Source organism: Dendrobates tinctorius, unplaced genomic scaffold (assembly GCF_039654945.1).
Source record: "Dendrobates tinctorius isolate UK_male_01 unplaced genomic scaffold, ASM3965494v1 ptg000228l, whole genome shotgun sequence".
NCBI classification, from domain to species: domain Eukaryota; kingdom Metazoa; phylum Chordata; class Amphibia; order Anura; family Dendrobatidae; genus Dendrobates; species Dendrobates tinctorius.
Genome location: NW_027361895.1, coordinates 290,383 through 311,060, shown reverse-complemented (window position 1 = coordinate 311,060; position 20,678 = coordinate 290,383). Strand labels below are relative to the sequence as shown.

At 45.6% G+C, this 20,678-nt stretch overlaps 1 protein-coding gene across 6 annotated transcripts in view; it reads left to right on the top strand.

Moving 5' to 3' along the window:
• The window catches only part of LOC141059510 (uncharacterized), a 207,887-nt gene that overhangs the window by 101,264 nt on the left and 85,945 nt on the right, over window positions 1-20,678 (top strand). For all 6 annotated transcript variants that reach the window (XM_073555678.1, XM_073555673.1, XM_073555677.1 and 3 more), the window contains 2 exons: window positions 5,614-5,771; window positions 13,599-13,731. In XM_073555678.1, coding sequence (XP_073411779.1) covers window positions 5,614-5,771; window positions 13,599-13,731 — 291 coding nt within the window. The remainder of the gene's footprint in view (window positions 1-5,613; window positions 5,772-13,598; window positions 13,732-20,678) is intronic.

Genomic DNA, 20,678 nt, shown 5'->3' with positions numbered 1-20,678 from the left:
CAGAAGCGAAAGCTCGTCCACAGAGGGCAGTCGTACGAGCACTCCATCTGCAGCTGCCACTGTTGCACACGAGGTGTCCCCCTATCGAGCAGCTAGTGGAAAGCGTCAGCAGGCTGTGTTGCAGATGATGTGTTTGGGCGACAGACACACCGCCGAGGTGCTGGCCGAGTACTTGAAGCGACAAACTGAGTCATGGCTGGGCAGTGTACATCTTGAGGCAGGCAAGGTAGTTAGTGATAACGGCCATAATTTTGTGGCAGCCATAGCCCTTTCAAAACTCAGACACATACCTTGCTTGGCTCACACCTTGAACCTGGTGGTGCAGTGCTTCCTCAAAAATTATCCGGAGTTAACAGCCCTGCTCCAGAAGGTGCGAAGACTGTGCGCGCACATCCGCCGGTCGCCTGTACACTCCGTTCGTATGCAGAAGCTGCAGCGATTGCTCCACCTTCCCAACCACCACCTCATTATTGACATTGCAACAAGGTGGAACTCCACCCTGCACATGGTGGAGCGGCTGTGCGAGCAGAGGCAGGCCATAATGCATTTGTGGGAGGATACACGGCCAGGCACTTTGAGAGCAGACATGGAGTTGACCGGTGTGCAGTGGTCGAAGCTGAAAGACCTCTGTAAAGTCCTTCAGTGTTTTGAGGAATGCACACGGCTGGTAAGTGCAGACGACGCCATCCTAAGCATGAGCATCCCACTTATGCGTCTGCTCATCCAAACTTTGACGCACCTTAAGGAGCAGGCTTCTGCAGCCAATGTTGATGAGGAGGAAGAGGAGGAGGGAATCCTTGATGACATTCAGCCATTATCTGCTCAGGGACCTCTCCTGGACGAGGTGGAGGAAGAAGAGGAGGAGGAGGAGGATGATGTGGATGATTACTTAGGGGAGGAGGATGCATCTCGTGGGGCAAGTGAAAATGTTGGCGTGGCAAGGTCTGGTACAGGGTTTGTGCGTGACTGGAGGGATGTGGATTTGCCAGAAAGTGCTCCTCCAACCAGCACTCGCAGTGCATCATTGACACCGGGAACATTGGCCCATATGTCAGATTATGCCTTGCAGATCCTAAAAAGGGACCCCCGCATTGCCAAAATGATGAACGATGACGACTACTGGTTGGCCAGCATTCTGGATCCACGCTATAAAGGCAAATTACAAAACATCATGCCACAGGAGAACCTTGACCTAATATTGGCTAATAAACAAGCAACTCTGGTAAATCAGTTGCTTGAGGCATTCCCAGCACACAGCAGCGGTGATGGTTCTCACACAAGCCGTACGGGCCGGGGGCAGCTTGGCAGAGGTGTTCGTGGTGCACACATCAGAAGTGGCGTTGGAGACAGGGGTTTCATGACAATGTTGTGGACTGATTTTTCAAGTACCGCTCACACAACTGGTAATACTGCATCGATGGAAAGTGACAGGAGACAGCAGTTGTCAACTATGGTTACAAACTACTTTTCCTCCCATATCGATGTTCTCCCACACAGGTCATTCCCCTTTGACTATTGGGCCGCTAAACTGGACACCTGGCCTGAATTGGCACAATATGCCTTACAGGAGCTCGCTTGCCCAGCTGCAAGTGTGCTATCGGAAAGAGTCTTCAGTGCAGCTGGATCAATCCTGACAGAAAAAAGGACCCGTCTGTCAACCCAAAATGTGGATGATCTAACCTTCATTAAAATGAACCACGCATGGGTTTCCAAGGATTTTGTCCCACCTTCCACTGATGACACATAGGGTGACAGAAAAATGGCTTGCTTTGGTCCACCTCTTCCTGGGACTTGACCTATTTCACCTTTTGCATCAGCTGAATGTCCAACATCAACATATGCCACTTTCTAAAACTCCCTAACTGTGCTGCCTCCCCCCCCCATGGCCGGGGTCACCACCTAGCGCACGACACCGTGCGAGTGCCGTTGCCCTGGACAGGTGGGTAGGCCGACTCTTGGGCGCGGGTACTGGCACAGGGTCCCTCATAGTGCAATCAAGTGTCTCTGACGGTGGTGGTGCACACCCACCGTCAGACACACCGCCGTACTATGAGGGGCCCAGTGCCAGTACCGACGCCCACGAGTGGGCCCCCCTTGCTTGGGCAGGGCCCCAGCATTTGCAATCTTTACCTCTCCCTGCTCCTCCGCTGTGTAGTCTGGGCCGTCAAATCCATACTGGGCCTGACACCGTTTGAGCCTGCCTCCTGATGTATAGACATATATTTTGAATGTGTACGCTATCCATACATGTTATCTGGGGATACGGAACCCTTTCTCACCTTTGTGCAATCACGTGCAATCCATACTGGGCCTAACACCGTCTGAGCCTGCCTCATGATGTATAGACATATATTTTGAATGTGTACGCTATCCATACATGTTATCTGGGGATACGGAACCCTTTCTCACCTTTGTGCAATCACGTGCAATCCATACTGGGCCTGACACCGTCTGAGCCTGCCTCCTGATGTATAGACATATATTTTGAATGTGTACGCTATCCATACATGTTATCTGGGGATACGGAACCCTTTCTCACCTTTGTGCAATCACGTGCAATCCATACTGGGCCTGACACCGTCTGAGCCTGCCTCCTGATGTATAGACATATATTTTGAATGTGTACGCTATCCATACATGTTATCTGGGGATACGGAACCCTTTCTCACCTTTGTGCAATCACGTGCAATCCATACTGGGCCTGACACCGTCTGAGCCTGCCTCCTGATGTATAGACATATATTTTGAATGCGTACGCTATCCATACATGTTATCTGGGGATACGGAACCCTTTCTCACCTTTGTGCAATCACGTGCAATCCATACTGGGCCTGACACCGTCTGAGCCTGCCTCCTGATGTATAGACATATATTTTGAATGTGTACACTATGCTATCCATACATGTTATCCGGGGATACGGTACCCTTTCTCACCTTTGTGCAATCACGTGTAATCCATACTGGGCCTGAGAACAGATGGCGAGCTGTTAAGCAAGCTACAGCACCTGTGGTTTGCACACGTAAGTTTTTCATTTTTTCAGGAATGACGGTTAGGCCTAATTCCGGAACTGCGGTTGACCTGCACTTACTAGGAAATCATCGTTCACGGGTAATAATTGTAATCACAGATCCCCATCACTAACATTGTTCAGCGGGTTATCTGCACCTGTAAGCGACAAACGCTGGCCTTTTCAGTGTAGCGCACATGCAGCCACGGACATGTAAGGGCATGACACACCAGTTATTGGCCAATCTCATGTGCCAGAGCCTCACGTGTCCCTCTAGTAAGCCAGACTCGGACCGCGGGGCATGACGGAGTCTCGTTCGTTAACGGAATTAAGCTTGCAATGTGTGCATCTGTTCTGTAGCTTGCATGGTTGAGGTTTCCCAGGTGGAGACGAATTAAACCGTAGGCTCCACTCCTGGTGGTGCCCTTCTGGACATTGCTTTAAGGTTCAGCTTTGCAACCATACTGCCCACGTAAAACAAACACTTTGCCTTCATGAACGCTGTTTGGAGGGTCATGACTCATGGGAATAACGCCGCCCAATCAGTTAACCTGCTAGAGAGATCCTTCGTTGCTCCCAAGCATGACATCACACTCCCTAGGAGGAAGGTAATGCCACTGTGGCTACCGTACTCCTTGGGGGCGACACAAGTGCACTGATGCCCAGCCACTGCTCGTTGAATCTGCTGGTACATTGACCCAGACCACTACATTCCCCTCGCATGCTACACGTCCTGAATCTGACCCTGATGAAACTCAGGTTACCCTTCCCATATACAGTTCCATCTTACACGGTGACAAAGAGGAAGCTGCAGATGAAAGTGCAGGTTCGGCCCACCCGCCATCAGACACACCACCGTACTATCAGGGGCCCTGTGCAAGTGCCGTCACCAACGAGTGGGCCCCCCCTGCTTGCTCAGGATCACAGCACTTGCAAGGTTGAAATACTGTGCAGTGAGATGGAAGATGGGAACGACGAGGAGTCCAGACTAGTACAGGGATTCCCTAGCGAGGAGACTTATTTGATTGTTTTCAATGTTGGGACAGCAATTTTTGGGGAGCACTATACTCTGGAGAATGATAGATGGGGCCCACCATACACTGGAACATTCCAAAGGTGGACATCAGACACTGGAGCAGCATTTACAGGGCCCATTATACACTAGAGCATTAGAAATGGGGCCCATTATGTTTGGAGCATTATTTGGGCCCATAAGACAGTGGAGCTTCATCCATGGGGACCAACATATACTGTAGCATTATGTGGAGCTCATCATATACTGTTTCAAACATTATATGGGACCAATGATTCTGTATGGAGAAATAGATGGGCCTCGTCATGAGATGTAAAAAGTGAAGTATTTTTCATTGTACTATACCGCTATTTCTCTGCCGTATCGGAGCATGATGAGTTGTGGTATGTGTTAAAGGGGCGCTCTTTCGCCCAGGGCACATGAAAACCTGGAGCCAGCCCTCCCCCCCCACAACTTTAGCCAAATAACCCCCATTTTTCAGTGCGTAACTTGTATTATGAAGTTAATTAAGGTTGACAAGCTTAAGTAAGAAGAATTGATGCTTTTGGCATTCAAATGGGCACTGTTGGTGTGTTTCCTGTCCTCCTCTCACTGACGACTTTTATTCCCCATTGACTTACATTGGGTTTCGTGTTTCGGGACGACCCCGACTTTTCCCTATAATCGGACGATCTTGCTCGACCCGACTTTTGGAAAAGTCGGGTTTCACGAAACGAAACGCGACCCTAAAAAACCAAAAGTCGCTCAACTCTAATTGCCATCATAGGTAGACCACAACTATGGCTAGTTTCAGACTAGCGTTCAGGAGGGCTGAGGATGGCAGCCTACTACCTCCTTTCCTCCGTGAAGCTCCGTCTACTGCCGCATACGTCCAGCGTTTCCCTTAACATTCGGTACGCAGGAACATGCGTTGTATGAGGTTGTGTCTGCATGTGGTGATTTGATGTGTGCGGCGACCGCACGGAAATGCAAAATTGGCTAGAGAGCATTAGGAACCTCTCTGTCATGACGGAACTAGTATACATGGATGGAGTTAGAAAAAATTATATCTGTAAAAACAGCCATCCTTTTTCATCCATCTAAATACAAGTTTGCTTGTTTGTTTTTTAACAAGGGCAATATCATTCAATGTCCTTTAAGTACTCAAGCCTCAACGTACTCCAAAGTGGCTGGTGGGATATGAATTCTTACAATTGTTATTTTTATGTTTATAAAATAGGTATGGGACTGGTGTGCAAGTGCCCTCAAAAAACCAAATCCAGGGCCTCACTTTTTACCTACTGTATATGCCAATGTGACATTATCCTCAATTGCAAATTTATATAATAATGAACTGGGTAGATTGTTAAATGAATAAGATGCTGCCTCTGTCAGTACTTGTGCTCGTATAGGAAGGTGGTAGCTCACTCCTGCAGAGGGGCCCACCAGAGGATTCTCCTGTTCTCCTGTGGGCCAGTCCACGTCTGTGTATGGAGGAGATGGTTCATGTCCACTTCTGTCAAGAAGTAATGCTTTTCAAATGTGTAGTTGAATGCTTCACCATCTGTTTAACTACAACATTTATATTTACAGGCATTTTTGCCAGGAGATGGAACCAGTCAAATTTACAGAAACTCATCTAAGATGGACATGTCATAGAAATGTTTCTGAATTAAAGCTTTTTTCATTCATAAGATTTGCTTTTTTACCGGACAGAAGTTTAGAGAGGCGCCTTATTGTGTCTAATGAAGGTAGGTGTCAAGGACATAGAGTCATCTTTCTCTGCAGTTCACAAAATTGGGAGAATACTAGATATAACCTGACAAGACTCTCAATGAGGTCTAATATTCGAGAAGGACAACATTGTAGTCATTTAGTGTTATCATATCAGCTGGATGCTGGGGCAGATATTCTTGATCAGTCTCTTCCTTAGGGCTCTCGTTCACACAACTATATTTCTGGTCCAAGTGCTGTCTGTGAAAAAAAAGGTAAAAGAACACAAGAGTAGGTTCACACTAGCGTATAAGAGTTTCATCCAAAAAAGTGGGACGATTTTTTTTTTCTCACCTGTCGTACTTAAGTACTTATACAATCCGTTATTTTTACAGCAGCAGCTATTAGTCATATACTGGACAACCATTTACAGTTTCCTATGTTACAGAATTACAATCTGATTGAAAAAAAAACAAATACAATACTGTGTCACCATATGGCATCCAATTTTTTTCGCACACCCGTAGACTTGAATGGGCGAGTCTCATCCGATTTATGAAAGAAACTAGTGAATGATGTGATTATTTAACAAGCATATGTGGTCAGTGAAAAAAAAATCCCTTATCTGCACTGCCCCATTGAATAACATTTGTCTGAGTGCAGTCCTCTGTTTTCACAGACATCACTCGAAATGAAAATAATGTCATGTGAACAAGGCCTAACTATGCTGTTCGAAACATGGCTATTAGTAGGAGCCATACAAGTTCTTCGGATGTTCTCCTAGGAGCTCATGTAATATTATAGATGCATATATACAAATCAAATACTTGCAGTCACACGCCCCCGCTCTCTGAGATGGCACCGGAGAATCCTCACATTACACAGTGCAAGAATTTACAAGCCTGCAGTCACAGAGTGACTGCAGACTGTTAGCACTATGCCAGATTCTGCTCTGACAGACAGGGTCTCCGGCGTGTCACTTCATTCATCCGCGTTGTGGTTGGTTCTTCCCTTCCCCATGCTCTGCAGCCGGGCCTCCAGCCATGTCCTTAGAGCACGCGCGTGCGCACTCCTGCCCTCTTAAAAGGTCAGTGCGTGCACTTTCTATTTCCTCCCCAGCCAATGGCTGTGGGACATAATGTATATATTGCTTTCTCCTAATTGGGGAGGTGCCTGAGCAACCTTCCTGTTCTGCAGTCTAGTTGTGTAAGGTTGCGTACCAGTCCCTGCTGCACTCTAGTGCAGATCCTGCCTGCTACACTCTGGTGCAGACCCTGCCTGCTGCATTCTGCTACAGATCCTGCTTGTCGCACTCTGATGCGAACCCTGCCTGTTGCACTCTGATACAAACTCTGCCTGCTGCACCATCCAATCTGTCCTACTGCGCGTCCGTTGGTCTGTCCTGCAGTGGCCCCTGGGGTTCATCAGGAGCCAAGTCTAACCTCACCATCAGAGGCACTAGTGAATAGTCCAATGCTCGCTTAGTCATGCCCCTCCAGGCTCTCCACAGTCCGAGGCACAGTGGTTCCACAATCCACGTCTGTGGCACAGACTTATACCCTAAGGCTGGACAACCCCTTTAAGGCCCAGAGATATCTTAGACTAGGGATGGGAAATTAATTTTTACGGGCTGCTACATGTTGTGGAGAGCTGAACCAATGTGCAGAAATTAATTCTGCTCAATATTAATATTAACTTGTTATTACTTTATATTAATAATAATTGTATTTCTTAATATTGAGCAGAATTAAGTTTGTTGACTCATCTGGCTTCTATTCCCCCAAGGTACTTCTCTGATTTTTGCACTGTGCAATCTGAGGATCCACAGCAGGTGTGAACTATTGACATCAATAGTGTGAACTATTGACACCGAGACACATCAGGACACAGACAGAACATCAGGACTCAGACAGGACATCAGGACACGGACTGGATATCGGAACATGGACTGGACATCAGGACATCAGGGCACAAGCTGGACATCAGGTCATCAGGAAGGACATCTAGACATCAGGACATCAAGGCACCAGGCGGACATGAGGACATTAGGTCTCAGATAGGACATCTAGACATCAGGACATCAGGCGGACATCAAGACATCAGGTCTCAGGCAGGACATCAGAACATCAGAACTCGGATCTCGGATAGAACATCAGAACCCTGGCATCGGACTCCGGACATCTGGCAGTGATCGACGGACTCCGGACATCAGGCTGCGAACTTCAGGCTCTGGACAGGAGGCCACAGTCATCACGCTCTGGACATTTGGCAGCAATCGTCAGTAGAGTTGAGCGATACCGTCCGATACTTCAAAGTATCGGATCGGAATGGATCGGCCGATCTTAAAAAAAAGTATCGGTATCGCCGATTCCGATACCGGAAGTCCCATTCAAGTCTATGGCACTTCCGGTATCGGAATAAGAAAAATCCTGTTTTTCCCTTGTACAGCCTCTCTGGGGTCTGTACGGGCCTTTCGGGGGGCTGTGCTGGCCTGCCAGGGGGTCTGTGCAGGCTCCGGTGGTCTGTGCCGGCCTGCCGGGGGGCTGTGCAGGCTCCGGTGGGCTGTGCCGGCCTGCTGGGGGGCTGTGCCGGCCTGCCGGGGGGCTGTGCAGGCTCCGGGGGGCTGTGCAGGCCTGCCGGGGGGCTGTGCAGGCTTCGGGGGGCTGTGCAGGCATCGTCCGATGGGACTACAAGTCCCATCGGGCGATGCCTGCTACCATGACAGTGATTGACACATTAGCCAATGATGGGACAGTAGTAGTCCCATCATCCGGCTAATGTGTTGAATGTAAAAAAAAAAAAAAAAAATACTACATACATACATACAACATGCATACTACATACATGCTACATTCATACTACATACTACATACATGCTACATTCATATTACATATATACTACATGCAACATACATACTACATATATACTACATGCAACATACATACTACATATATACTACATGCATGCAACATGCATACTACATATATACTACATGCTACATACATACTACATATATGCTACATACATACTACATATATACTACATGCATGCTACATACATACTACATACATACTACATATATGCTACATACATACTACATATATACTACATGCATGCTACATACATACTGCATGCTACATACATACTACATGCTACATACATACTACATATATGCTACATACATACTACATATATACTACATGCATGCTACATACATACTGCATGCTACATACATACTACCTGCTACATACATACTACATATATGCTACATACATACTACATATATACTACATGCATGCTACATACATACTGCATGCTGCATACATACTACATGCTACATACATACCACATACATACTACATACATACTACATACATACTACATGCTACATATATACTACATGCATGCTACATACATACTACATGCTACATACATACTACATATATACTACATGCATGCTACATACATACTGCATGCTACATGCATGCTACATACATACTACATACATACTACATGCTACATACATACCACATATATACTACATACATACTACATACAATACATTCATACAATACATACATAGACATACAGTACATATAACATAGAGTAACTGTATTCCTCCGCCACTTAAAAAAAAAAAAAAGTCCCTAGTCTCACTTTATGCCATTGCTGTGTGGGAAATTCCCACGCAGCAATGGCATAAAGTGAGACTAGGGACTTTTTTTTTTTTTAAGTGGCGGAGGAATACAGTGCGGAAGGATACCTACCTTCCGTCATTGGATTCCTGCAGCCCGTAGAGAACGGCAGCAACAGCTGATGCTGCAGTTCTCTACCCAAGATCGTCGTGGGACACACTCGTGGACTGCTTCGGATCGTGGGTGAGTATTTTTGTGGTTTGTTATGTTAATATTTATTCCGTAAAAGACAATGGCTTCGGGAAACAATGTGACAAGTATTGGTAAGTATGTTACTCTATGTTATATGTACTGTATGTCTATGTACGTATTGTATGAATGTATTGTATGTAGTATGTATGTAGTATATATGTGGTATGTATGTAGCATGTAGTATGTATGTAGTATGTATGTAGCATGCATGTAGCATGCAGTATGTATATAGCATGCATGTAGTATATATGTAGTATGTATGTAGCATGTAGTATGTATGTAGCATGCATGTAGTATATATGTAGTATGTATGTAGCATGTAGTATGTATGTAGTATGTATGTAGTATGTATGTGGTATGTATGTAGCATGTAGCATGCATGTAGTATGTATGTAGTATATATGTGGTATGTATGTAGCATGTAGTATGTATGTAGCATGCAGTATGTATGTAGCATGCATGTAGTATATATGTAGTATGTATGTAGCATATATGTAGTATGTATGTAGCATGTAGTATGTATGTAGCATGTAGTATGTATGTAGCATGCAGTATGTATGTAGCATGCATGTAGTATATATGTAATATGTATGTAGCTTATATGTAGTATGTATGTAGTATATATGTAGTATGTATGTAGCATGTTTGTATGTATGTAGCATGCATGTAGTATATATGTAGTATGTATGTAGCATGTAGTATGTATGTAGCATGTAGTATGTATGTAGCATGTAGTATGTATGTAGCATGCATGTAGTATGTATGTAGTATGTATGTAGTATATATGTAGTATGTATGTAGCATGCATGTAGTATATATGTAGTATGTATGTAGCATGTAGTATGTATGTAGTATGTATGTAGTATGTATGTAGTATGTATGTAGCATGTAGTATGTATGTAGCATGCATGTAGTATGTATGTAGTATGTATGTAGTATGTATGTAGTATATATGTGTTATGTATGTAGTATGTATGTATGTAGTATATATGTGGTATGTATGTAGTATGTATGTAGTATGTATGTAGTATGTATGTAGCATGTAGTATGTATGTAGCATGCATGTAGTATGTATGTAGTATTTTTTTTTTTTTTTTTAACATTTAACACATTAGCCGGATGATGGGACTACTACTGTCCCATCATTGGCTAATGTGTCAATCACTGTCATGGTAGCAGGCATCGCCAGATGGGACTTGTAGTCCCATCGGACGATGCTTGCACAGCCCCCCGGACATCAGCACAGCCCCCCGGCAGGCCGGCACAGCCCCCCGGCAGGCCGGTACAGACCCCCACAGGGTGCACAGACCACCGGCAGGCCGGCACAGCCCCCCGGCAGGCCGGTACAGACCCCCACAGGGTGCACAGACCTCCGGCAGGCCGGCACAGCCCCCCGGCAGGCCGGTACAGACCCTGGGCAGTCCACACAGCCCCCCGGCAGGCCGGCACAGCCCCCCGGCAGGCCGGCAGAGACCCCCGGAAGGCCCGAAATGACGGCGCATCATGATGCGCACACACCGCGCATCATGATGACGTCAGGCTGTCAATCAACTTTGAACTTCCGATTCCGACTTCCGATATTGAAAAAATATCGGAAGTCGGTATCGGAATTCCGATACAGCAAGTATCGGCCGATACCCGATACTTGCGGTATCGGAATGCTCAACACTAATCGTCAGGCTCTGGGCATCAGGCAGGGAAGGATAGGATCCGGACATCTGGCGGAGGATGTCAGGCACAGCAGAACTCGAAGTGGTCATCAGACACCGGACATCCGGCCACGGTCATCAGGCCCCAGACTAGAGGCCACGGTTATCGGGCTCTGGACATCTGGCAGCGACTTAAAAAGGAACCCAAGTGGTCTGGTGCAAGCCCCCTGGTTTGGAATGGAACTGGCCGAGGATTGCACCGAATAACAAGCTGAGCACAGAGTAGCAGAAACTCAGCAGACACACCGGACTACTACTTCCAAGAAGAACTCAGGTTAGATCACAGAACATCAGTTAGCATAGAGTCACATGTTGTGAACACTTTTGACCTGGCTTCTGATTTTGGGCTCCCTCTGGTGGTTGCTGCTGGTAATGGAGCTGGTCTGGCTGACAGAAGTCAATTACCTGAGGATGATGATTGGAGGTCAGGTGTTACAGACTGGAGCGATTTAAGTGAGCAACCTTCCCTCAGTAGTTGCCGGTGATTTGGTTTGCTTCCTGAGCATTTTGGAAGTCTTCTAGACTCCTGCTCCGTCCTGCATCTTTCAGATAAGTTATTTGTCTTCTTGAATCTTTTGGCATTCTGATTCGTTTTTGCTTTTCTCTGATTTTTGCTTTGCTGGTGTGAGTTCATCCTGGTTCCCTGCTGGGACCTGTGCTGGACTCTGTTTCATATGCCACAGCTTATGTCCAGTTCACACCAGAGTTCTGATTTAGTGGGAGAGGTTGTGTGGCCTCAGTATTTTTGCATATCAGAAGTGTTGGATTTTTCTTAGGGTTTTTTGCGTGATTGCAGACAGTATCCTTTCCAGTCCTGATCTATCTCGACAGTTTGGGCCCCATCATTTGCTTACTCTATTTTCTGCCTGTGTTTTGTGCCTCATCTTGTCTCACCAGCAATATATGTTCAGGGGCTATCTATTCCTTTGGGGTTCTACACCGGGGCAGTTTAGCTTTCTCATTTCTCTCTTTAGGCTTAGTTAATTCTTTGGCTGTGTCAAGGCGTCTAGGGCATCGTAGGTACGTCCCACGGCTAATTCTAGTTGTGTTGTCAGTTTAGGGGTCTGCAATCCGCTTAGCTTTCAACCTCTCTGGTTAACTGGTTACCTAGCCTATTCACCTGCTATCCTCCTCAGTTACCTAATCATAACAGTCACAGTACTGGGCACAGGGTTCAAGACACAGAAGGACATCAGGAACAAAACCCAGAGGACGCAGTTCAGACAGGGTCAGGTACAGTAACAGATCCAGGATCAAGGATTCAGGAAACAAGACACAACAGGAATGGGCCTGGATATGCAGCCTCCAGGAAAGGCGATCTGGGTATTCTGTCCCCAGAGCAGGCGGAAAAACAAGACACAACAAAGGGCATCAGCTCTCCCAAAACTGATCACAATCAGAGCAGGAGCTGAACATACAAACACACACGGCTAGGTTCAGGAACTCAATGTGAAGCTCTGGCAATGCCCCACAGGGCAGGGAAGCTTTATATAGGAGCTGCCACACAGGGATAGGCTGGAGCAGCAATTCTAGCACACACCCATTCCTCATAAAAGCAGGGGAGGTGAGGCCGCGTGCACCCTAAGCACAGCCAGACACAAATCAGCATTGCAAATTACACCTGGCAAGAGCTGCAAGCCTGAACACACATGTAAGTCTTGCACAGTGCAGAGGACCTTGCAACCCGTGGATAGCTTTCCACAGTGGCAACCAGGGACCACACAAGCGGGTGGTCATGCAGCACAGTGGAACCACACACACATGTACGGCTACACAGCGGAGCCGGGAACTGAGCAGCATCCACACAGATAACTGACAACACCATTCCAGCTCATTAGGGGGAGAGGAGCAAAGGGTTAAAGCAGAGATATGCAGAGTAATGCTGGAGAAACAAGGTACAAACATACCGGCGTTACACTGATGTTTCAATAAACGCCAACACATATGCACGGTGTTCACTGCACACCATAATGGATCTGCTGGAGAGACAATGCGCATGCACTGGGAAAGTAGACTGGAAGTAAGGAGACAGAAGGTATGGGAAATGTGCGTTCCATGGTAAAATAAATGGCGGTGATGCTTTCCACCTACTAGAAATGTGATTATAAGTGTGGGAACGAAATAATGTTCCAATGTGAGACAAGCGGTGGTAAAGGCACTATAGATGCTATACGTTCCAACATAAGGTGGATAATGTCAGTGAAGCAAAGTTGGACTATTGTAACATTGTTGTTGTTTCTTTTTCTTTCTCCTTATCTATATTTGTAGCAGATGAAGCTAAACCCAAAAACTTACGCTGTCAAGTTTCTGATGATGGAATAATTATTTGTTTCTGGGAGGTGAGGCAGGAAGTGGCCGACTCTGTGGACTTCAGTTTGTATTATCAGAATGACTTTGGAAAGTAAGTTTTAAAAAATGCATTTACTAGAGTATTTAGTCTAGTATTTAATCTTTAACTCTTACATAGTAATTTGTTGTTACTGCTGGGTCCACTTGGTTGTGTCCACTGAGTTGTTTCTAGCAATGGGTGCAGCCTAAGGTAAGGATGGTCAAACCAGTGGGTCACGTGCAGGAAGGACAGAATCTGGCACAGAATTGGGAGACAAATCAATACTCATGGTAAAGCTAGGGTCACACCAGTGTATATTCTTTCATCTGAGATAATTGGGTTGATTATGTTCATCATCCCCTGATCACACTCTGATGAGAGTTTGTAGAAAGTGTGATCATAGTGCTATCCGCTCCTTTCAGATGTGAAAAGATGGAAAAAAAGTCTCCATTTTCTCCATTCTGTCAGTCAATGAAAATCGAACTTCACTCAAATGTCATCCGAGTGTGGCCTGATTTTTATGATGGACTCGTTGACTTCATGGCCAAGTGTGAATCATAGAATCGTAGAGTTGGAAGGGACCTCCTGGGCCATCTGGTCCAACCCCCTGCTCAAAGCAGGATTCGCTAAATCATCCCAGTCAGATGTCTGTCCAGCCTCTGTTTGAAGACTTCCATTGAAGTAGAACTCACCACTTCTCGTGGCAGCCTGTTCCACTCATTGATCACTCTAACTGTCAAAAAGTTTTTTCTAATATCTAATCTGTGTCTCTTCCCATTCAGTTTCATCCCATTGCTTCTAGTCTTTCCTTGTGCAAATGAGAATAAAGTTGATCCTTCTACAATGTGACAGCCCTTTAGATATTTGTAGACAGCTATTAAGTCTCCTCTCAGTCTTCTCTTTTGCAAACTAAACATTCCCAAATCCTGCAACCTTTCCTCATAAGACAGGGTTTGCAGACCGGTCACCATTCTGGTCCCTCTTTTCTGAACTTGCTCCAGTTTGTTGATATCTTTTTTAAAATGTGGTGCCCAAAACTGGACACAATATTCTAGATGAGGTCTGACCAAAGAGGAGTAGAGGGAAATAATGACTTCTGTTATGATTGAGTCACCATAGGAGGCAAAAACAGAAATGCTAGCTAAGTCCAGAAAACCAGAGAAGTTGGCAACTATCAGATTGCAGACCCCTGAACCTATCAACACAACTAGCAGTAGCCGTGGGGGGTTCCTACGATGACCTAGACCCCTCGATCACAGCCGGAGAGATACATAGGCCTAAAGAAGAAAAGGGGAAATCTAACTGCCCCAGAGCCGACCCCAAAGCAAAAGGCAGCCCCCCACATATAATGACGGTGAAGCAAGATGAAAACACTTACACAGACAGAAAGACAGGCTGAGCAAAGACGGGGCCCAAAAACTACCTAGATAGGAACTGATAGGAAGGCTGCTGTCTGCAATCTGCCAAAACCCTATCAGAGACAAAAGCCAACAAGCTGATATAAAAATGGCCCTGAAGCAACTAAGCTTCAAAAACTAAATCAGCACTCAGGTACTCTCAGAAGACAGAGCTAACGGAACACTGCACACTCCAGCAGGGAGTGGCAGAATCCAAAAAGCAAGAAAAACAAAAACAAATCTTAAATGCAAAAAGGCAAAACAGAAAACTTAGCTTTAGGAGAGCAGGAATCAGACTGGTGTCCAAGAGTCCACAGAGAAATCAACCGCAGGGCAGAAAGGGCGTAGGCTGCCTTAAATCCAGTCAGTGACTCCACTCAGCCAATCGTCTTCATTAGTCCCAGGTGCCTGATAATCAGGCTCACTACCTTCCTTCACTAGAATAGGGAGTTCACCAGGCCTCAGTGACGGAGGGGAGAATGAACTCACAACAGTACCCCTCCCTTGAGGAGGGGTCACCGAACCCTGAACAACGCTACCAGGGCGATCAGGGTGAGCCCGATGAAAGGCACGCACCAATCTTTTGGCATGAATCTCAGAGGCAGAGACCCAGGAATTATCCTCCTGACCATAACCCTTCCACTTAACCAAATACTGGAGTCTCCGTCTAGCCAGACGGGAATCCAGAATTTTCTCTACCTCATATTCCAAGTTACCTTCAACCAATACAGGGTCCGGAGGTGCCACCTCAGGCACAACTGGCTCAACAAACCTCTTCAACAAGGACTTATGGAACACATTATGGATCTTAAATGTGACAGGAAGAGCCAAACGAAAAGAGACCAGATTAATAATCTCCAAAATCTTGTAAGGTCCAATAAATCTAGGTTTAAACTTAGGAGAAGCCACCTTCATAGAAATATTTTTTGATGATAACCACACCATATCACCAATCTTAAACTGGGGACCAATGGTCCTATGTCGATTGGAAAACTGCTGGGCCTTTTCCTGGGAGAGAGATAACTTATCCACCACTTGGTCCCAGATCTGGTGCATTCTCTCCACCACAGTGTCAACACCTGGGCAGGCAGAGGGCTCCACCTGCCCTGAAGAAAATCGAGGATGAGACCCAAAGTTACAAAAAAAAGGTGACATCAAAGTGGCAGAACTAGCTCTATTATTTAAAGCAAATTCGGCCAAGGGCAAAAATGAAACCCAATCATCCTGATCAGCGGAAATAAAACATCTCAAATACGACTCCAAGGTCTGGTTTGTTCTCTCTGTCTGCCCATTGGTCTGAGGGTGAAAAGCAGAGGAGAAGGACAACTGAATTCCCAACTTGGAACAGAACGTCCTCCAAAATTTAGACACAAATTGAACTCCTCTGTCAGATACAATGTTCTCAGGAATCCCGTGCAAGCGAACCACCTGTTGCATAAACAGGGGCACCAACTCAGAGGAAGATGGCAACTTAGGGAGTGGTACAAGATGAACCATCTTAGAGAACCTATCACAAATCACCCAAATAACTGTCATTCTTTGAGAGACCGGCATATTAGAGATGAAATTCATTGAAATATGGGTCCATGGCCTCCTGGGGACCGGTAAAGGCATCAACAACCCACTAGAGCGAGAACAAGATTTAGACCGGGAGCAAGTCCCACAGGACTGCACAAAATTCCTGACATCATGAGACAAGGTGGGCCACCAAAAAGAGCGACTCACCAGATCTCTAGTATCAAAAATACCCGGATGACCAGCCAATTCAGACCAGTGAACTTCAGACATCACTCTCTTCTTCCACTGGTCAGGAACATACAACTTTCCACTGGGGCAACGCTCAGGTTTGTCCTCCTGGAACTCTTGCAGAGCAAGTCTCAAATCGGGTGAGATGGCAGAAAGAACTACCCCTTCGCCTAAGATGGTAGCAGGCTTGGTCACCACAGGAGAATCAGCAAAGAAACTCCTAGAGAGGGCGTCTGCCTTGACATTCCAGGAAGGAAAGAGACCACAAAATCAAAACGTGTAAAAAACAAGGCCCACCTAGCCTGTCTAGGGTTCAAGCGTTTAGCCGACTCTAGGTAAATCAAATTTTTGTGGTCAGTGAGGACCACAACTTGATGTTTGTCTCCCCCCAACCAATGTCTCCACTCCTCAAATGCCCATTTCATGGCCAACAGTTCCCGATTCCCCACATCATAGTTACGTTCAGATGAAGAGAACTTTCGGGAAAAGAAAGCACAGGGATTCATTTTAGATGTTACCGGATCCTTTTGGGACAACACTGCTCCTGCACCAATCTCAGAAGCATCCACCTCTACCTGAAACGGGAGTGAGACATCAGGTTGCCGCAGAACCGGGGCAGAGGTAAATCTACGCTTCAGCTCCTGAAAGGAAGCAACCGCCTCCGGAGACCAATTCAACACATCCGCACCCTTCCTGGTCAGGTCAGTCAATGGTTTGGCAATACTAGAAAATTTTGCTATAAATTTCCGATAAAAATTAGCAAAACCAAAAAACTTCTGGAGGGCCTTCAAAGAAGTGGGCTGAACCCAATCATAAATGGCCTGTACCTTGGCCGGGTCCATTTCAATAGTTGACGGAGACAAAATAAATCCCAAAAAAGAAATCCTCTTTACTCCAAAAAGGCATTTTGATCCTTTGACATACAGAGAATTCTCTCTCAAGATCCGGAACACAGTCCGAATATGTTCCACATGAGCATCCCAATCCTTGGAGAAGATCAAAATATCGTCCAGATAGATAATCAAAAATTTATCGACAAAGTCTCGGAAAATATCGTTCATGAAGCACTGGAAGACAGAAGGGGCATTAGTGAGCCCAAAAGGCATCACCAGGTACTCAAAATGTCCCTCCGGAGTATTAAACGCCGTCTTCCATTCATCCCCCTGCTTAATGCGGATAAGATTATACGCCCCCCTGAGGTCAAGCTTGGTAAACCAGCAAGCGCCTCTGACTCTAGAGAATAGATCCGAAATCAGGGGTAACGGATACTGATATTTAATAGTAATTTTATTGAGGGCACGATAATCAATACAAGGCCTTAAAGAACCATCCTTCTTGGCCACAAAAAAAAAAAACGTCACCTAAGGGTGAAGAGGATGGTCTAATATGACCCTTCTCCAACGCCTCCTTAATATAGGACCGCATAGCCTCGTGCTCGGGTACAGATAAATTGAAGAGCTGACCCTTAGGAAATTTGCACCCCGGGCTTAGTTCAATTGCACAGTCATAACTCCTATGAGGAGGCAAGGACGCAGACTCATTCTCACTAAATACATCATAGAAGTCCGCCAAATAGTCAGGAACCTCATGCGACTGAGGAGAGGTGGAAAAAACCGGAGCCTCACTAAAGGTACACCGGCAACCCCAACTCACCACAGACACAGACTTCCAATCCAAAACTGGATTATGAATCTGCAACCAGGGAAACCCCAGAACAACGGCATCATGCAGACCATGCAACACCAAAAATCTGCAATTTTCTTGATGGTCTGGGGCGACCCGCATGACCAACTGGGTCCAAAACTGAGGTTTATTTTTAGCCAGAGGGGTAGCATCAATCCCCCTCAAAGGGATAGGCGTCTGCAGAGGTGTCAACGGAAATCCACAACGTTTAGCAAAATCCAAGTCCATTAGGTTTAGCGCTGCTCCCGAATACAACAAAAGCCTAGGCGGAAAATGTGGACAGGGAACAGATCAGAGTAATCGCCAAAAGAAACTTAGGCTGAACCCCACCAACAGAAAACGTGTGTGCAAAGCGTTTCTCACGTTTAGGACAAACAGAAATAATATGTGAGGCATCTCCACAGAAAAAACACAGCTTATTGCGCCTTCTGAATTCCTGACGTTGCGCCTTAGACAAAACTCTATCACATTGCATAGGTTCAGACGTCTGTTCAACCGGTGGCAACACCTCTCGTGTAATCTTGCATTCACATAAACGCCGATCAACCTGAATGGCTAAAGACATAGAATCGTCCAGACCAGAGGGAACAGGAAATCCCACCATAGTATCTTTTACGGCTTCTGACAAACCCTTCCGAAAGAGAGCAGCCAAGGCACTATCATTCCAGGTAGTAAGGACCGCCCACTTTTGGAACTTTTGACAGTACAACTCTGCAGATTCTCGACCCTGGTTCAATGCTAACAGGGTCTTTTCAGCCTGATCAATAGCATTAGGTTCGTCGTACAGCAACCCCAAGGCTTGAAAAAATGTGTTCACATTAGTCAGAATAGGGTCATCTGGTTTCAAAGAAAACGCCCAATCCTGGGGATCGCCGCGCAGCAAAGAGATGACAATTTTAACCTGCTGCGCGGGGCTCCCTGACGAGTTAGGCTTCAAAGCAAAAAATAATTTACAATTATTTTTGAAACTCAAAAATTTAGATCGATCCCCAAAAAATACATCAGGTGTGGGGATCTTTGGTTCAACAGCATGTGAACGAGCAAGATAGGCGGAAATTCCTCGCACTTCAGCAGCGAGCTGCTCCACACGATCAGACACTTGCTTTATCTCCATTGAGAGAAAAAAAAAAAATTCCCCCTACGGCCTCAGAGATATAGAGGAAAGAATATACACACTCCTCTTTTTTTTTTTTTTTTAAACACAATTCTTTCCTGCTACTGAGTACCCCAGGATCTGCGGTTTGGCGGGTGATTCTGTTATGATTGAGTCACCGTAGGAGGCAAAAACAGAAATGCTAGCTAAGTCCAGAAAACCAGAGAAGTTGGCAACTATCAACTAGCAACTAAGCTTCAAAAACTAAATCAGCACTCAGGTACTTTCAGAAGACAGAGCTAACGGAACACTGCACACTCCAGCAGGGAGTGGCAGAATCCAAAAAGCACTAGAATAGGGAGTTCACCAGGCCTCAGTGACGGAGGGGAGAATGAACTCACAACAGACTTCACGTGATCTAGACTGTATGCTTCTGTTAATACATCCTAGAATTGCATTTGCCTTTTTTGCTGCTGCATCACACTGTTGACTCATATTCAGTCTGTGATCTATTAGTATACCCAAGTCTTTTTCACATGTGCTGTCACTTAGCCCTATTCCTCCCATTCTGTATATGCTTTTTTCATTTTTATTGCCCAGATGTAGTACTTTGCATTTCTCCCTGTTAAAAACCATTCTGTTAGTTGCTGCCCACTTCTCTAGTTTATTTATATCTTTTTGAATCCTCTCTCTCTCTTCTCTAGTATTAGCTATCCCTCCTAGCTTTGTGTCATCAGCAAATTTAATCAGTTTACCCTCAATTCCTTCATCTAAATCGTTGATAAAGATGTTGAACAATACAGGGCCCAGGACAGAGCCCTGTGGTACCCCACTTGAGACATTCTTCCAACTGGATGTGCAGCCATTTATGACCACTCTTTGGGTCCGATCACTAAGCCAGTTATGAATCCACCTAACAGTTGCCTTGTCCATTCCATACTTAGTCATTTTTTCAATAAGGATTGTATGAGAGACTTTGTCAAATACTTTGCTAAAGTCGAGATATACTATATCTACAGCATTTCCTTGATCCACCCAATTAGTGATTCCGTCATAGAAGGAAATTAAGTTAGTCTGACATGACTTATTAGTTACAAACC